Raw genomic sequence first — 19,505 nt, 5'->3', positions numbered from 1 at the left:
AAATCTTGATCAGATTTTCCCATCCAATGACTTTCTATTTTTTTCCTGAAAAATTTCTTGGGCCTTTAGTTGATCATAGGTGTAGGGATGCTCAGAGAATGCTAAACTCTGTTGACTTACAAACCCTTTGGAGCTCCCTGGGAGTTTCCAGTAACTTTCTGGCAGCTCATTTCATGTCCTGGGTCTCTGGTTCTTTATTGGAAAAATAAATCATTTTTGAGGTTCTTGTGACACTGTAGGTGCCCTGGGTGGCTCCTGAATCTGCCTTTAATGCTTTTTTTTTTTTCTTTTTAAATCCTTCATTTGAACTCCCATAGATACTGGACAAGAATCTTGGGTAAATGTGGTTTGTGAAACCCAAGATCTCAACTCACACCAGAGGGTCATCCCCTCCACTGCCCACTGAAGTTATGGGGAGAACAATATTATTCTCTTCCTGTTAGAACACCCCAGCCTCAGGTCAAATTGTCTGGCATTTTCCTCCATGAGAAAGGAGCCCCACATTCCCCAGGATCAGGTTGGGTGAGTGAAGGGTGACAGTGGAGCAGGGAGATCTGGGGGCATGGGACCCCACATCAGCGAGCTGCTTTTTAATTAATGCCAAGTGATGCCTTTTAGGAAATTGGGACCAGTGTTGCTACATTTTTCTTTAAATATTTTTCCACCAAGGGACAGTGGAGAGGAAATTGTAGTATAAAACTTATTTTTTCTTTGTCTCTGACAACAAACTTTCTTTGTTAAAACATTGTATGTGGGGTATATTTGGGAACCCTATAGCCTCTGATATAAGAAAAGTGTTCAGCAAAGAACTCTAATATGACCCACTATGACCCTCACAAAATCAGAAGGGAAAATGCATGTCTTTGTTGTTCTAGACCTGAGACCTACATTGGTTTGTGTAGGTCTTGGTTTTGATGATGTTGGGGTTGAAATTGCCTTTGCACCTCCACAATCCTGCTATGCCAGGTATAAAATTGAAATTTTTTGTGAGAAGAATTTACCATTAGCTCTTGAATGAGTATGTATATAATTTTACACCAATAATATTTTGTTGCAAGTGTTATTTGGTACTTGATATTTCTTTTTACTTAATGTAACCATATCAAGTCTAATATGACCTAACAGACTTGTGTCTGTCTCTCCCATCAGAAAGCTTCCATAAGCCTCTTATCCTTATCCATCAGAGGGCAGAAGGATTGAAAACCACAATCACAGAAAACTAATCAAACTGATCACAAGGACCTCAGCCTTCTCTAACTCAATGAAATTATGAGTCATGCTGTGTGGGGCCACCCAAGGCAGATGGGTCATAGTGGAGAGTTTTGATAAAACGTGGTCCACTGGAAAAGGGAATGGCAAACCACTTCAGTATTCCTGCATTGAGAACCCCATTAACAGTATGAAAAGACAAAAAGAAATGACAATGAAAGATGAACTCTCCAGGTCAGTAGGTGCCCAAAATGCTACTGGAGAAGAGTGGAGAAATAACTCCAGAAAGAAAGACAGAGCCAAAGCGAAAATAATGCCCACTTGTGGATGTGACTGGTGATGGAAGTAAAGTCCAGTTCTGTAAGGAACAATATTGCATAGGAAAATGGAATGTTAGGTCCATGAATCAAGGTAAATTGGAAGTGGTAAAATAGGAGATGACAAGAGTGAACATTGACATTTTAGTGAGCTAAAATGTACTGGAATGGGCGAATTTAATGCAGATGACCATTACAGCTACTACTGAGGGCAAGAATCCCTTACAAGAAATGGAGTAGTTCTCATAGTCCACAAAAGAATTGAAATCCTATACTTGAGTGCAATCTCAAAAATGACAGAATAAACTCTATTAGTTTCCAAGGTAAACCATCTAACATCACAGTAATTAAAGTCTATGCCCCAACCACTAATGTCAAAGAAGTTGAGATTGGAAAGTTATATGAAGACCTACAACCTTCTAGAGCTAACATTAAAAAAAAAAAAAAAGATGTCCTTTTCATCACAGAGGACTAGAAATCAAAAGTAGGAAGTCAAGAGATACCTGGAGTAACAGGCAAATTTTGCCTTGGAGTACAGAATGAAGCAAGGCAAAGACAATTGAGTTTTGCCAAGATAATGCACTGGTCATAGCAAACACCCTCTTCCAACAACACAAGAGAAGACTCTACACATGGACATCACCAGATGGTCAATATCGAAATTAGATTGATTATATTCTTTGCAGCTGAAGATGGAGAAGCTCTATACAGTCAGTGAAAACAAGACTGGGAGCTGACTATGGCTCAGATCATGAACTTCTTATTGGCAAATTCAGACTTAAATGGAAGAAAGTAGGGAAAACCACTAGACCATTCATGTACGATCTAAATCAAATCCCTTACGATTATACAGTGGAAGTGACAAATAGATTCAAGGGATTATCTGATAGAGTCCCTGAAGAACTATTGATGGAGGCTTGTACAGGAGGCAGGGATCAAGACCACTCCCAAGAAAAAGAAATGCAAAAAAGCAAAATAGTTGTCTGAGATGGCCTTAAAAATAGCTGAGAAAAGAAGAGAAGTGAAAGACAAAGGAGAAAAGGAAAGATATAAGCATCTGAATTCAGAGTTCCCAAAGAATAGCAAGGAGAGATAAGAAAGTCTTCCTCAGTGATCAGAGCAAAGAAATAGAGGAAAACAACAGAATGGGAAAGACTAGAGATCTCTTCAATAAAATTAGAGATACCAAGGAAACGTTTCATGTAAATATGGGCACAATAAAGGACAGAAATGGTATGGACCTAACAGAAGCAGAAGATATTAAGAAGAGGTGGCAAGGATACACAGAAAAACTATACAAAGAATATCTTCAGGATCCAGATAACCACAATGGTATGATCACTCACCTAGAGACAGATATCCTTGAATGCAAACTCAAGTGGGCCTTAGGAAGCATCACGATGAACAAAGCTAGTGGAGGTGATGGAATTCCAGTTAACTTATTTCAAATTCTGAAAGATGATGCTGTGAAGGGCTGCACTCAACATGCCAGCAAATTTGGAAAACTCAGCAGTGGCCACAGGACTGGAAAATTTCAGTTTTCATTCCAATCCTAAAGAAAGGCAATGCCAAAGGGTGGTCAAACTGCTGCACAATTGTACTGATTTCACACACTAGCAAAATAATTCTCAAAATTCTCAAGCCAGGCTTCAACAGTATGTGAACCGTGAACTTCCAGATGTTCAAGCTGGATTTAGAAAAGGCAGAGGAACAAAAGCTCAAATTGCCAATATCCGTTGGATCATAGAAAAAGTGAGAGAGTCCCAGAAAAACTACTTCTACTTTACTGACTATGCCAAAGCCTTTGACTGCGTGGATCACAATAAACTGTGGAAAATTCTGAAAGAGATGGGAATAGCAGACCACCTGACCTGCCTCCTGAGAAATCTGTATGCATGTTAAGAAGCAATAGTTAGAACTGGACATGGAACAACAGACTGGTTCCAAATCAGGAAAGGAGTACATCAAGGATGTATATTGTCACCCTGCTAATTTCACTTCTATGCAGAGTACGTCATGCAAAATACCAGGCTGGATGAAGCACAAGCTGGAATCAAGATTGCCAGGAGAAATATCAATAACCTCTGATACTGAGATGACACCACCCTTATGGTAGAAAGTGAAGAAAAACTAAAGATCTCTTGATGAAAGTGAAAGAGGAGAGTGAAAAACTGGCTTAAAATTCAGCATTCAGAAAACAAAGATCATGGCATCGGTCCCACCACTGCTTGGCAAATAGATGGGGAAACAATGTGAACAGTGAGAGACTTTATTTTCTTAGGCTCCAAATTCACTGCAGATGGTAACTGCAGCCATGAAGTGAAAAGATGCTTGCTCCATGGAAGAAAAGCTGCGACCAACCTATACAGCATATTAAAAAGCAGAGACATTACTTTGCCAACAAAGGTCTGTTTAGTCAAAGCTATGGCTTTTCCGGTAGCCATGTATGGATGTAAGAGTTGGACTATAAGAAAGCTGAGCACCAAAGAACTGATGCTTTTGAACTGTGGTGTTGGAGAAGACTCTTGAGAGTCCCTTAGACTGCAAGGAGATCTAATAAGTCAATCCTAAAGGCAATCAGTCCTGAGTATTAATTGGAAGGACTGCTGCTGAAGCTGAAGCTCCAATACTTTGACCATCTGACTTGAAGAACTGACTTCCTTGGAAAAGACCCTGATGCTGGGAAAGACTGAAGGCAGGAGCAAAAGGGGACAACAGAGGATGAGATGGTTGGATGGCATCACTGACTCAATGGACATGAGTTTGAGCAAGCTCCTGGAGTTGGTGATGGACAGGAAGCCTGGTGTGCTCCAGTGAAAGTGAAAGTGAAAACCACTCAGTCGTGTCTGACTCTGGGATCCCATGGACTATGTCCATCGAATTCTCTAGGCCAGAATACTGCAGTGGGTAGCCTTTCCCTTCTCCAGGTGATCTTCCCAACCCAGGATCTAACCCAGGTCTCCCACATTGCAGGCAGATTCTTTACCAGTTGAGCCAGAAGGGAAGCCCAAGAATACTGGGAGCAGGTAGCCTATCACTTCTCCAGTGAATATTCCTGACCCAGGAATCCAACCGGGGTCTCCTGCTTGCAGGCAGATTGTTTACCAACTGAGCTATGTATTCTTTACCTATATATGTATGTAAAACTCATCTTTATTTTCATTCTTCTGTAGATAAATATTTAGGCTGTTTCCATTCTTGGCTATTGTAAATAATACTATGAACATAAGGGTGTGTGTATCTTTTTGAATAGTAGATTTTTCTGGATATTTGCATAAAAGTGGGATGCTAGACCATATAGCGACTTTATTTTTAGTTTTGGAAGAACCTACATATTGTTTTCCATAATGGCTGTACCAATTTACATCCCACCAGCAGTGTAAGAGGCTACCCTTTTCATCACATATTCACTAGCATTATTAAGCAGATTTAAATTTCTTTTGATTTATTACTTTATTTACTGATTTATTTCTTTTGATTTATTACTTGATTTACTGATTTATTATTTGACTGGAGATACTGACTACAAGGGGATGAAAGGTGAGCCTTTAGAACAATGCTCCTTTTGGATCTCACAGAAGCTGTGATCCCATAGAAACATTCCCAGCTTAGACTTCTCAATTTCCAAATTTCCACAAATATCACATGAAATCTCTCTGATTGTCATTTCCAACATTTAGGTTTCCTGGCAACTTGATGGGGGGAGGGGGGGTGATGTTCTTCTGATCCTGTCAACTACTTATTCTCTTTACAGAAATGGGCAGTTTCTTCTACTTGGCAGTGACCTTGAATCAACAGCTTACACATAGGGACAATATGAGTGAATTTCAGATTTCCTCTTAAGGTTATCTGAAGGAATGAATTAAAAGTGCCTGCATGATTGTTCACCCAGTTTCTGTTCAATAACAGAGATGTTCATGCTTATTGTTGTTACTAATCTCAATCTAATTGCAAGTTATTAATAAAAGGGTTTGATGGCCTGGGATTTAAATGTCACTTGTGTAGAATCCAGTTTAATCTTATTTTATGTAAAGGCCATTTATATACATGAGAGAAATATGGTGGAAGCCATCTTCCTGAAAGTGACCAAGACTGAGAACTACCTGCAGAGTGCCTTCACCTTGGTGGCCACAGGTGTATAAGAATAATTTTGGCATCAAATAATTAGGTGAGTGAGAGGCACGGAAAATTCTTAAAGATAAACAAAGGGTTTCCCTTTACGTGTGGCCATAGACTTCAAAGAATCCTTATATGATGCAGCCCAAAGTGGGAATCATCCATGACTGTGGTAGAACATTAAACACCAATAAGTGTTTCCATATTTAGTGCAGAAAAGGTGTTGGCATTTATGACAAGAAAAGCAGTATTTTACTTCTGTGCCTAATGGTGTCACTTTGATCAGAATCTGTGCTGAGCATGGCTAGTTATGAGTAAAACAGTAATGATCTAAATGCACTAGGGAAAATGCTAATGAAATTATGGTTCGTTTGGCTTCTACTCCAGTATTCTTGCCTGGAGAATTCATGGATAGAGGAGCCTGGTGGGCTACAGTCCGTGGGGTTGCAAAGAGTCGGACATGGCTGAAGTGACTTAGCACACAAACACACGCACTCCTGAAAAATGGCTGGGGAATTTGCCATCTGAAGATTGTCCTCAGTGAGAAAAATAAATAAACAAATAAGTAAACAAACCTCAGCTGGTAGCACTTGCCCCTGGATGACAGGGTTATTTGGAGCTGAGGTTTATTTCTTCTCTGGCTCCAAGTTCCTGAAGAACCCAGAGTGCCCACTTTCACTGCCTCTGAGTCTGGGAAATATCTGATTCCAGTATTCACAGCCCTTCCTCTTCTCACATCTTAGATTTCATCTTTTCTTGCAGTTGGTTGTTCTGATCTCAGCTTTTTGGGAAAAAATGCCATTTGTGATGACAGTGTCTCCTCTGAGCCACTCTCTTTTACTGTATTTCTTCAGTTTATTTTATTTATTTATTTTTATTGCCCTGGGCCATCACTGCTGTGGGGGGCTTTTCTCTACTTGTATCGAGAGGGGGCTACTTTCTAGTTGCTGTGCATGGGCTTCTCATTGCGGTAGCTTCTCTTTTGTGGAGCACAGGCTTAACAGTTGCGGCGAACGGACTTAGTTACCCTGTGTCATATGATATCTTCCCCAAACAGGGATCAAACCTGTGTCTCCTGCATTGGCAGTCAGATTCTTCACTACTGAACCACAGGGAAGCCCTATTTTACTATCTTACTATCACCCAGAACAATGTCTTTAAATTTCCCTGTTTCTAAAAAAGAAAAAAAAAAGAAGTAAAAAATAAACGTCTATTTTACATTGCTGCTATCATTCACATTGTCCCTTTAGGAATGCCAAGCTCCAAACTGTCCAGAATCCCTTATATTCTCACTGAAATTCCAGCCTGTCCACCTTCAGAGAAGGCTTGGCTTAAGGCTGGAAAAACCACTATATCCCCAAAGCTCTTCCCTGGCTGCCTGAAAAGGCACACACCCTTCTGTGTTTCCTACATAACTCCTCAGTGAAAAGCTGATATAGGGATGAGAGTATTTTGTTTTCTTTCATAACACACCACTGTTTTCATGAAACTGTTTTAATCATGGACATATTGCTAATGTTGATTTGACTGACGTTTCCCCCAACAGTGATTCTGTCAACTTTTTTTCTTGTCCAGTGGCAGGGACCAATAATCCCTTTCCTGTCTGACCCTCACAAATATAACTGTCCGTATTGGTAGAATTCAGTCAGTTTTAGGGAAGTGAATCTGTGAATAGGTCCTAGATCACCCAGCCACACCATCATTCTTTTTGTTTCCTGACTGTGTATATATTTCAATCAACTACTCTAGATAAATACGATAATCCAATCAGGATCAATCCAATAGGTCTTCTATAGTTAAATCAGATGTCCCTTTCTGATTGGATAAGCAGTGGGACAGAGGGATCATGGGACAAGAAACGTGTATAAATGTCTGAAGCACTGGAGAAGAGATACAGAATCTTCCTGCTCTGGAGACACCAGCTGAGCTCTTCACAGCGTCTGAGGTCTGAGCACCCCACCAGCGACATCAGACCAGTAAGTTACCTCTGCCATATAAGAATAACCATTCCTTCCCCATGGTTAGCTAATCTTGAACAGTGACTTGTAGTTCTGGATGGCAGGGAGAGTTTTCAAAAAATCATTTCTTTATGATGAATCCATTTCAGGTTTTAGTTTTGCCTTTCAGTGTAGCTTTGCCTGAATCTCAAAACATTTTGATTAGTGCTTTAGCTGGTATCATTTTTTAATGTCTTTACCCAGCAGATATTTAAACTCTGTTTGGAGTTTTGTTTCATGAAATTTCAAACACACATTTTTTACACAAATGGCATTTGTGTTAAGGGTAACTGAGGATGGAGGCTGTGTGGGTACACATGACCTTCCTCTTCCCATAGACTAAGGGCTACAAGTGATGGTCTGACATATTCCACTCATAAAGACTGGAGTGAGCTTTCAGGCTCCTGGCTTCACACTTCTAGCTGGGACATGAATTAAGCAAAGCACTGGATTGAATTGAAATGGCTAGTGGTTGCCTTTCCTCCTTATTGGTCTTGTGAGAAGGTTCTTCTGAATCGAATAGGGAAAGAGTTACAACTTGGTGCCCATTGAGGCCTGAATGTCATATGGTCTAATTGAGGCACTCCCACCCCTGCCAGAGCTGGGTAGGTATCAGTCCTGAGTAGATATCTCTGAAGGGTTGAGAGATTGTCTTAGCTGTGTTCCTCTTTGGCTTGACATGGATGCTTTGTTTGTTGGCAGTTTCCACAGGATTCTTTTTGAAGCAGAGCCAGGATGAGTGTCCTGACCCCACCCAGACTCTTGGACCTGGCTGGAATGCACCTGATCAGGGAAGATGCCTTGGTCAGTTCTGCTCTGGAGTTTTTGCCCACAGAGCTCTTCCCATCCCTCTTCATGGACGCCTTCCATGGGAGACACATCAAGACCCTAAAGGCCATGGTGCAAGCCTGGCCCTTTGTCTGCCTGCCTCTGGGGGGCCTCATTGACCTGCCTCATGTGGGGCCCCTACAAGCAGTCCTGGAAGCACTTGATGTCCTGCTTGCCCAGAAGGTTCGTTCCAGGTAAGTCAGATCCAGGTAGCTTGATAGGGTTCTGGGAATCCTGGAAGAGACATCTGGGGTGGGCTAAGTGGATGGCCAATGGCTGGGCCAGAGGGTTCTGAGGATGGCAGTGAAGAAGCTCAGAGGCCTTGGCTCACTATGGGAAATACTTTACTAATGTGTAAATGAGCCTACATTTACACATTAGCAAAAAAAAAGAGGGATTGAAGGAACATGCCCTATCTCCTTCCTATGATGCTTAATCCCACTAGAAGTGGAGAACTAGAAAGGAGAAAGGAAGTTGGAGGAAAGAGGCAGAAGAGGGCAAGGCAGCAGGTGATGAGTTATGTGAAATAAAAGCACAGGTGGGAAGTCATTTGTCAAATTCTGAGACTGTGGTTGTGTTCTGTGTGGATTTTAATATATCCCTGTTAATCTCCTGTCCTTATAGGAGGTGTAAACTACGGGTGCTAGATCTGCGGAATACTGGCCAGAGCTTCTGGAACATGTGGTCTGGAGCCAGCACCCATGGGTTCTCAAGCTTCGGAATGGCACCAGTGGCTGAGCAGAGCTCAAAGACCCATCAGCCCTTGGCTCCCCTGAAGATATACATAGATCTTTGCCTGAAGAAAAGGACCCTGGATAACTTCCTTACCTACCTCCTCAGGTGGATGGATCAGAGAAAAGCTTCCATTCACCTCTGCTGTAAGAAGCTGACCATCTTTGCAATGCCTGTGGAAAATGTCATGAAGGTCCTGAATATGGTGCAGCTGGACTGCATCCAGGAGGTGCAAGTGAATTGGATTTGGCATCTGTCCACCCTGGCCAAATTTGCTCCTCTCCTGGGTCAGATGAGCAACGTGCGGAGACTCTTTCTCTCCCGCATTCACATGTCTGCCCTTGAGAAGCAGGAGCAGCAGGAGCAAGTTGTCCAATTTACCTCTCAGTTTCTCAAGCTGCACCATCTCCAGGATCTCTATCTAGACTCTCCCTCCTTCCTTGAAGGCTGCCTGGACCAGATGCTCAGGTGAGTGAGGAACATTGCCTAGGTAACAGTGAACACATCACTGGCATGTGAAGCACACAGGGTCCCTAGCTGCTCTATCCTGAGCTGTGGTATCACTTCACCACTGAAATCAAGGTAGAAAAACAAATACAGACATCATACTAGAAAGCTGTGTATGGTGTGGCTGGGACCCAGTGAGGGCAGATTCTTTCTTAAGAAGGGAAATCTATGTAACATGACTTAGGAAAATAGGTAAGTGAAAGGAGATCAAAGAAGGGAAGCCACCTATAATCAAAGCAATTTTAAAGAGATGGTGTGGGGAATTACCTGCCAGTCCAATGGTTAGAATTCTGCTCTTTCAGGGCTGAATGTCCAAGTTTGATCCCTGGTGGGAAAAGTAAGATTGCACAAGCCACACATGTGATATGGCCAGGAAAAAAAAAAAAAAAAGGAAAAGAATGTGAGGGATAGAGAGAGACAGAGACAGAAAGAAAAACTTTGTGCTCTCCAAGTTTCTGAACTTGTCTCAAATTACCAGTCCCTAAACGTTGCCTTTTCCAGATAAGTTAGTGAATATTTAAGAAATGCATGATTCTGAGATGATAGTAGTGAAGTATGAGCAGAGAACATACAAACCGCAGGTGGTTTTCAGGTGATGCAGAGATGAAATGTCAGGTTAAAAAGGAGACTGATCATTCTGAGTACTGACATTCAGGAGACAGTTAGTAGGACCTTGTCTTTGGGTCAATCACCTTCCCAAAACAGCTGCCCCCTGGGTTTCTCAGACTTCATCACTTTTTTTCTCCCCAGATGCCTGATGACCCCCTTGGACCACCTGGCAATAACTAACTGCCGGCTTACAGAATCAGACCTGACCCACCTGTCCCAGTGCCCGAACATCCATCAGCTCAAAGGCCTGGATCTGAGTGGGGTCACCATGACTGACTTTAGTCCTAAGATCCTCTGCATTCTTCTGGAGCAAGTTGCAGCCACCCTCCAGGAACTGAACTTAGAGCAGTGTGGGATCACAGAGTCCCAGCTTGAGTCCATCCTGCCTGTCCTGAGCTGCTGTTCCCAGCTCAGGACCTTCAGTCTGTGTGGGAATGTCCTTTCTATGGCCATCATGGAGAAGCTGCTGAGGCACACCACTGGGCTGATCAACTTAAGTGATGAGTTTTACCCTGCCCCTCAGGAGAGTTACAGCCCTCATGGAGCCCTCCACCTGGGCCGACTGGCCCAGCTTCGGGATAAACTCATCAAGATTATGCAGGATTTAGGACGTCCAAGGGCCATCTGGCTTAGCTCCAGCCCATGTCCTCGCTGGAGCAATAAGACATTCTATCCTGAGGAGCCCTTTCTGTGCCACTGTTATATGTCTGCCTAGTTGGATGCACCTATCAGAGATTTCTTCTGGGCCCTTAGAAACTAAAATATGGGGAATAGATGCATCATAAAAGGAAAACTGATCCATGGTTTCAGATATCAGCTCAGTATGAATGGGAAAAGGAAAGATGATTCAGTGGAGATGCAGGACTGCAAGGAGAAATGTAGACTCTGAGAGATGTTGGGACTTTCAGAGACTTGGGTTTATAGCATCACAAAGATGAATCTAATTTTCTGGATGGAAATCTTGTATGCATATGTGGCATTATCTTTGAGTGGAGATTGTAAATAAACGGTCACAAATAAAGAAACCTTTGTACTTGTACCTGGTGCCCTTCCTGATATATTATTGTGTTTTGTCTGTTTTCACCTCAGGAATCTCCAGTTTCTCATGAAAGAAAACACACAGAATTTGTATGATCAGAAACCCCACTATCCTCACTAGCTCTCTATTCTGTTGAGAACATGTTACCTTCTTACTTATTTCTGTGGCTGTTCACTCGGTTACTTCACACAACAAGGGCAACACACTCAGTGGCCACTGAATCACTGGAGTGAAAAACTCTAGACAGGGTACTCAGTGCTGACTCAGGCCATGACCCTCAATGTGAGCTGTCCTCATGGTTCTCCTGGTGGGTCCATAGGTCTCAGTTCCTGGCCTTTCTGTGCTGGGAAAGGGCTTCATTACACAAGTCAAGATCCTCCATTCTGGAAGACGTCATCCACATTGCAGATGAACCAGAGGCCCTGTCCTCACCAATTCATGCTTGTCATGCATGTATAGTTGTCCTCCTTGAATTAAAGTAGTTGTGACCAGCAAAGATACACAGTTTTCTTTGCTGTTGTTCAGTCGCTAAGTCGCATCCGACTGTTTGTGACCCCATGGACCGTAGTCCACCAGGCTCCACTGGGATTCCCGAGGCAAGAATATGGAGTGAGTTGCCATGTCCTTCTCCAGGGGATCTTCCTGACCCAGGGATTGAACCCACATCTCCTGCACTAGGAGGAGGATTCTTTACCACTGAGTCATCAATACTGAAATCATACAGGCATACAACATGGTTTTACTATTTCTAAATCACATTAAGAGATTGCATTCTTTTGTGGGAGTAGGTCATGTCATCGAGAGATTGACATTCCTGTAACACCTACTATCTCTTCCTATCTGGGAAGACTAGTAACATGTTTTATCAACATATCAGCCTGCTCTCCAAAATAATTCTTATATACATCTTATAACTCATAGTCAATTCTCTCTGTCCTCAGTTCCACATCCTCAGATTTAATCACCTGCAGGTGGGGTAGTATTACATTTACTGTAGAAAAATGTCCACGAGGAAGAGGATCTGTGCAGTTCAAAGGCATGTTGGTCACGAGTGATCTGTGTATGTAGTATGTATTAGAAGTATGGATTATTGTGGGAATGGGTTCAAAGGGGCTATAGAGATGGAGAAGCCCCATGGTCTATTCTAAGTGAGGAAACCAGCAAATCCAGTTTTATATCTCAGGCCAGTGCTTAGGGCTGAAAACTGGGGGAGCTGGTGATGTAACTCCAGGTGTGAAGCTAAAGGCCTGAGAACCAGGGAAACACTTATGTAAGTCCTGGAGTTTCAAGTCTCAAGATCCAGAAGCTGCCATGTTCATGGACAAGAAGAGGGAGAGAAGATAGTATCTTGTTCCATTTAGGCCCTCAGGAATTGAATGAAGCCCAGCCACATTGGTGAGGGCACATTTCGTCACTCACTTGATAGGTTTAAATGCTGCTCTCTTCCTGAAACACCATCTCAGAAACACCCACCCTTAAAGTCACATAAATGTAACCAACACAAAGACCATAAAAAAAGGGCACCCAAATGAAGGCCTCTGCTGAGGATTCAAGGGCTTGTATTGTTGGCTCTGGGGATGGTGTGGATATTGGACTGAGGGATCTTAGGCAAGAGGCTCTGATTTCCATAAAATGGAAGTAATGATGCACCCACAGTGTATGGAGTTCCTGTAAATCAATGAGATGAAACATGTTGAGGCCTTGGTAGTGGAGCTCACATACAGTAGGAGCTCAACAAATGAGTCATTTCCTTCTTTTCCCTTTCTAGCAGACACCCCCAGGATTCTTCATTCCTCAAGCTTACTCAATATTTCTGTGCCAGAAAGGAATGAAGGAGGGCTTAGCATTTACATGAGGCCTTGACTGAATCAAAATTCCCCCAAGCTGCCCTAGTAGCCAGCACAGGGAGGGTCAGGAGGAGGTCATAGGAAAGAGTCCATTCCTCTCTAGTGATACACATTCTGAGCTTCAGGACTCCTAGGCCACCTGCTGGGCGATCAGACCAGGTGATATGAACTAATGTTGCAAGCAGGTCTGTCGGGTTCAGCATCCTAGAAACATCTGCTGCAATGTAAATGCTCATTTAATATAAATATTTTTGCTGTGATTGATATAAATATAGAAAATAAACATTCTTTTAAAATTATGAAGAAAAATTAGTACTTTGAAAGAATGCATGTGGATATTTTTAAAAAGTGCTTGATTTGGAATCTCAAAGGAAAAATACCTTTAAAACTAATTTTGAAGATCATTCAAACTAACAATGTCTTCTTAAAATATTTAGAATAAAGTAAATAAATTTAAATTAAAAAAAAGAACATTTCAGAACTGGATTACAAATGTAAAGTTTAAAGTAAATTTTGTACTGAAGAGCAGTTTTGTGTTCAGAGTAAATAGAGGACACGGTACAGAGCACTTCCACTTAAATCCTTCTCCCTCCACATGCACTGATCTCCAGCTATCAACATTCCCCATTTGATTTGATTAGAATATTTGTTATAACTGATGAGGCTACATTGACATAACATCGTCACCCCAAGTAGAGTTTACATGGAGGTTTGCCCTTAATGTTGTGTGTTTTATGACTTCTATCAAGTATATAATAACACTGCAGAATCACACAAAGTATTTGCTTTGCCTATTTATCCCTCCTCCATCTCAATCTCTGGGAAAAAATCTGATTATTTCACTCTTCTGTGATTTTGCCTTTTGCAAAAATGTCTTGTAGTTGGACTCACTTTATGTAGGCTTCTCAGACTGATTCTTTCACTTAGTAATAGACATTGTGATTTCCTCCATGATTTTTCATGGTTTGACACCATTTCGCTGTCAGTATACATCACAGTTCATTGGTTTTTTCACCTACTAAAGGACATCTTGGTTCCTTTCAAGTTCTGGCAAAGATGAATAAAGCTGCTATAAGCTTCCATGTGCATGTGTTTGCCTGGGAAGAATGTTTCAACTCATCTGAATGGAGCAAAATTGCTGGATTGGAAGATACTAATATATATTAAAATAATGTTTTTTCTTAACAAACGCCCAAGTTAGACAGATATTGTCTAATAAATGGTAGGGAACCATGTTCCTGTGGCCCATAACTGATCACAGAGAAAGGCAAGGCAGTAAATGGTTATAAATGCATGGTCCCTGGAAAATTTTACAGCATCAGACTTTACCTCCATCACCAGTCACATCCACAACTGTGTGTTGTTTTTGCTTTGGCTCCATCTCTTCTTTCTTTCTGGAGTTATTTCTCCACTCTTCTCCAGTAGCATATTGAGCACCTACCGACCTCAGGATTTCAGCTTTCAGTGTCCTATCTTGCTGCCTTTTCATACTGTTCTTGGGGTTCTCAAGGCAAGAATACTGAAGTGGTTTGCCATTCCCTTGTCCATTGGACCACGTTTTGTCAGAACTCTCCACTATGACCCATCTGTCTTGGGTGGCCCTACATGGCATGGTTCATAGTTTCACTGAGTTAGACAAAGCTGTGATCCTTGTGATCAGTTTAATTAGTTTTCTGTGATTGTGGTTTTCATCCTATCTGCCCTCTGATAAGGATAACAGCCTTATGGAAGCTCAGTGCCCCCGACCCTGTAACAGGCCACAGCTGACCCACGCCTCCGCGGGAGATTCCTGGACACTCACAGGCAAGTCTGGGTCAGCCAACTTGGGGAAAATCAATGCTAGTCAGCTGCTGATAACAGAAATATAAACATACAGAAGAAATAACTTTTCTGGTCAATATATATGTCCATGAAAAAGGCTTATGAACAAAAACCCCATTTGTTTTCCATATCTTTCTTAATTTTCCCAAACAATAAGAAAAAACTTTTTTTTAATACTATGGATAGAATAAGCAACTCCCCTGAACTTTCTCTTCATAAGTGTGTGTGTACAAATACATATATGTATATATGCATATATATATATATACACACACAATTATGCCATGAAAAGAAGGATATCCTACCATATTCCACAAACAGGGTGGGTTTTGAGGGCTTTATTCTCCGTGAAATATGTCAAAGATAAACACTGTATATTCTCATTTACTTGTGAAATCTAAATAACTGAACTTCTCTATTTCTTTCTTCATGTAAGCTTCTTAAACTCTCTTTAATTCTCCAATTCACTATATGTTTAATTTTTTTAACATTTTAGTGTCTTTTTAAAAATATAAATTTATTTATTTCAATTGGAGGCTAATTACTTTACAATATTATATTGGTTTTGCCATACATTGACATGAATCTGCCATGGGTATACATGTGTTCCCCATCCTGAACGCCCCTCCCACCTCCCACCTCCCTCCCCATCCCATCCCTCTGGGTCATCCCAGTGCACCAACCTCGAGCATCCTGTATCATGCATCAAACCTGGACTGGTGATGAGTTTCACATATAATAATTTACATGTTTCAGTGCCATTCTCCCAAATCATCCCACCCTCTCCCTCTGCCACAGAGTCCAAAAGACTGTTCAATACATCTGTGTCTCTTTGGCCATCTCGCATACAGGGTCATCATTACCATCTTTCTAAATTCCATATATATGTGTTAGTATACTGTATTGGTGTTTTTCTTTCTGGCTTACTTCACTCTGTATAATAGGCTCCAGTTTCATCCATCTCATCAGAACTGATTCAAATGTATTCTTTTTAACAGCTGAGTAGTACTTCATTGTGTATATGTACCACAGCTTTCTTATCCATTCATCTGCGGATGGGCATCTAGGTTATTTCCATGTCCTGGCTATTATAAACAGTGCTGCGATGAACATTAGGGTACATGTGTCTCTTTCAATTCTGGTTTCCTCGGTGGGTATGCCCAGAAGTGGGATTGCTGGGTCATAGGGCAGTTCTATTTGCAATTTTTTGAGGAATCTCCACACTGTTCTCCATAGTGGCTGTACTAGTTTGCATTCCCACCAACAGTGTAGGAGGGTTCCCTTTTCTCCACACCCTCTCCAGCATTTATTGCTTGCAGATTTTTGGATCGCAGCCATTCTGACTGGTGTGAAGTGGTACCTCATTCTGGTTTTGATTTGCATTTCTCTAATAATGAGTGATGTTAAGCATCTTTTCATGTGTTTGTTAGCCATCCGTATGTCTTCTTTGGAGAAATGTCTATTTAGTTCTTTGGCCCATTTTTTGATTGGGTCGTTTATTTTTCTGGAATTGAGCTGCACAAGTTGCTTGTATATTTTTGAGATTAGTTGTTTGTCAGTTGTTTCATTTGCTATTATTTTCTCCCATTCAGAAGGCTGTCTTTTCACCTTGCTTATATTTTCCTTTGTTGTGCAGCAGCTTTTAATTTTAATTAGATCCCATTTGTTTATTTTTGCTTTTATTTCCAGAATTCTGGGAGGTGGATCATAGAGGATCCTGCTGTGATTTATGTCTGAGAGTGTTTTGCCTATGTTCTCCTCTGAAGTTTTATATAGAGATAGATATTCTGAGCCTCAGGTCTCCTAGGCCACCTGCTGGTAGATCAGACCATGGGATATAAAGCAATTTTGTAAGCAGTTCTGTATATTTCAGTTTTGGTTTATTTTTAATGCTGCTCTTATGTAAGTGCTAGTTGAGTAAATAATTGCTCTGTGATTTACCTAAATATTAAAGATATAAATGTCATTTGAAAATTACAAAATAATTATTTTTAAAGAATGAATGTGGATTTTAAAAAATGCATTACTTGGTTTCTAATAGGATTTTAAAACTGATTTTATTTTTTAATTTTTATTTATTTTTATTTTTAAAAAGATAAATTTATTTATTTTAATTGGAGGTGAATTACTTTACAATATTGTATTGGTTTTGCCATACATCAACATGAATCCACCACAGGTATACACGTGTTCCCCATCCTTAACGCCCCTCCATCCTCCCACCCCATACCATCCCTCTGGGTCGTCTCAGTGCACCAGCCCCAAGCATCCAGTATCATGCATCGAACCTGGACTGGCGATTCATTTCATATACGATATTGCACATGTTTCAATGCCCTTCTCCCAAATCATCCCACCCTTGCCCTCTCCCACAGAGTCCAAAAGACTGTTCTTTACATCTGTGTCTCTTTTGCTGTCTCGCAATCAATGAACAAAGTTCTTTTTCTTCCTTAAAAACAATCAAATTTTAGAGTTGGAAGGACTGAAATCATGTTTTTTTAAAGCAGACTTATTTGTAAGAACAGTTTGACGTTTACAGTATAACTATTCCCTTGTAGCTCAGTCCATAAAGAATCTGCATGCTATGCAGGAGTCCAGGATTCAATTCCTAGGTTGGGAAGATCTCCTGGAGAAGGAAATGACAACCCACCCCAGTATTCTGGCCTGGGAAATACTACAGACAGAGGAGCCTGGCAGGTTACAGTCTATGGGGTCCCAGAGTCGGACACAACTTAGCGACTAAACCATCGAGCAGAAAATACAGAGAATTTCTCCATCTAGCTCCTCATCCCACATACGCACAACCATTCTACCAGCATCATGGTCAGAGTAATACATTTGTTGTAATTCTTGAACCTACAGTGAGACAGACATCATTATCACCCACATGTCATAGTTCACACTAAGATTCACTCTTGGAGTTGTAGAGTCTATGAGTTTGGGGAAATATGTACTTGTATATCCTACAGACTGATGCTTTTGAACTGTGGTGTTGGAGAAGACTCTTGAGAGTCCCTTGGACTGCAAGCAGATCCAACCAGTGCATCCTAAAGTCCTGAATATTCATTGGAAGGACTGGTGCTGAAGCTGAAAGTCCAATACTTTGGCCACCTGATGCCAAGAAATAACTCATTTGAAAAGACCCTGATGCTGGGAAAGATTGAAGGCAGGAAGAGAAGGGGACAACAGAGGATGAGATGGTTGGATGGCATCACCGACTCAATGGACATGTGTTTGAGTAAGCTCTGGGAGTTGATGATGGATAGGGAAGCCTAGTGTGCTGCAATCTGTGGGGTTGCAAAGAGTTGGATACTACTGAGCGACTGAACTGATACCCTACTGAGTAATTGTACTGCCCTAAAAATCCTCTTTATTCTGCTTTGCTGCGCTTAGTCGCTCAGTCATGCCTGACTCTTTCGGACCCCATGGACTTTAGCTCGCCAGCTTTACTTTACTTTTTATCTTTCTGTCCCTACAACCCTGGAGACCACTAGTCTTTTTTGCTTTCCCCACAGTTATTCCAAAATGTCGTATAATTGGAATCATACAGTATATAGTGTTTTTTATTGACTTCTCATTTAGTAATATACATGTAAGTTTCCTCTATGACTTTTCATGTTTTGACAATATTCCACTGCCCGATTACACTACAATTTATTTATTCATTCATTTACAGAAGCGTATCTTGGTTACTTACTTAGTTTGCTGCTATAAGTATCTATGTTCATATTTGATGGAGACATAAGTTTTAAATTCATTTGGGTAGATACCAAGGAGTGAGATTGGTGGATCATATAAAAAGGGATGAACATGTACACACTGCTTTATTTAAAATGGATAACCAATAAGGACCTATTGTAGAGCGAATAGAACTTTGCTCAGCATTACGTGGCAGTCTGAGTGGGAGGGGAGTTTAGGGGAGAATGGATCCATGTATATGTATGGTTGAGTCCCTTCACTGTTCACCTGAAACTGTCACAACACCTCAAAACAAAATTAAAAGTTAAAGAAAATTTTTAAAATGAAAAGGGAATGCATTACAATTTTTTTTTTCCTTTTTTGTCCATCTTTCCTGTTAGAGATGGTCCCACAAAAGGCAGAGACTTTGTCTCTATCATCCTGTGATTCTCACAACTGAACAAAAAGCCTGGTGTGACACTAAATGCATCTAACTTGGGTCATAAAAATAATTAACATTAGATTATATCCAAATGTTATTTCATACTGTGAAGCTAATTGGAGGAAATTCAACATTAGTTGTCTGCCAGTAACATAAATAAAGTGAATAGGGAAGAAATAGCACTGTGCTCAATACATTTGTACAGTAAACTGTACATCAACGTATAACTAACCAGGAACCTATGGGTACTTCCCAGGCCAGATACCCCACATTCTCCTTTTGCCTCTTAATTACAGAAAACACTTAGCCTCCTAGGCCTTCCCTGAGTCCCAGTGAGTGAATTTAGTCAGAAAGTAAGAGAGG

The 19,505-nt window shown here is 41.1% G+C and overlaps 1 protein-coding gene across 1 annotated transcript; it reads left to right on the top strand.

The window, feature by feature from the left end:
• Nucleotides 1-8,374: 8,374 nt before the first annotated feature.
• LOC101112749 (PRAME family member 8-like) lies at nucleotides 8,375-11,030 on the top strand. Its single transcript, XM_027976085.2, has 3 exons — nucleotides 8,375-8,661; nucleotides 9,092-9,667; nucleotides 10,457-11,030. The coding sequence occupies exons 1-3, from the start codon at nucleotides 8,375-8,377 to the stop codon at nucleotides 11,028-11,030; spliced, it is 1,437 nt and encodes a 478-aa protein (XP_027831886.2).
• Nucleotides 11,031-19,505: the final 8,475 nt, after the last annotated feature.

This window comes from Ovis aries, chromosome 12 (assembly GCF_016772045.2).
Source record: "Ovis aries strain OAR_USU_Benz2616 breed Rambouillet chromosome 12, ARS-UI_Ramb_v3.0, whole genome shotgun sequence".
Taxonomy (NCBI): domain Eukaryota; kingdom Metazoa; phylum Chordata; class Mammalia; order Artiodactyla; family Bovidae; genus Ovis; species Ovis aries.
Note: the sequence above shows the minus strand (reverse complement) of the source record. Positions and strands in the feature narration are given on the sequence as shown.

What these genes read in the sequence shown, in the direction of transcription:
- LOC101112749 (XM_027976085.2), top strand. Translation starts at nt 8,375, where the DNA reads ATGAGTGTCCTGACCCCACCCAGACTCTTGGACCTGGCTGGAATGCAC. An exon ending in GCCCAGAAGGTTCGTTCCAG is followed by an intron (nt 8,662 to 9,091) that starts GTAAGTCAGATC and finishes CTGTCCTTATAG; the next exon opens with GAGGTGTAAACTACGGGTGC. An exon ending in TGCCTGGACCAGATGCTCAG is followed by an intron (nt 9,668 to 10,456) that starts GTGAGTGAGGAA and finishes TTTTCTCCCCAG; the next exon opens with ATGCCTGATGACCCCCTTGG.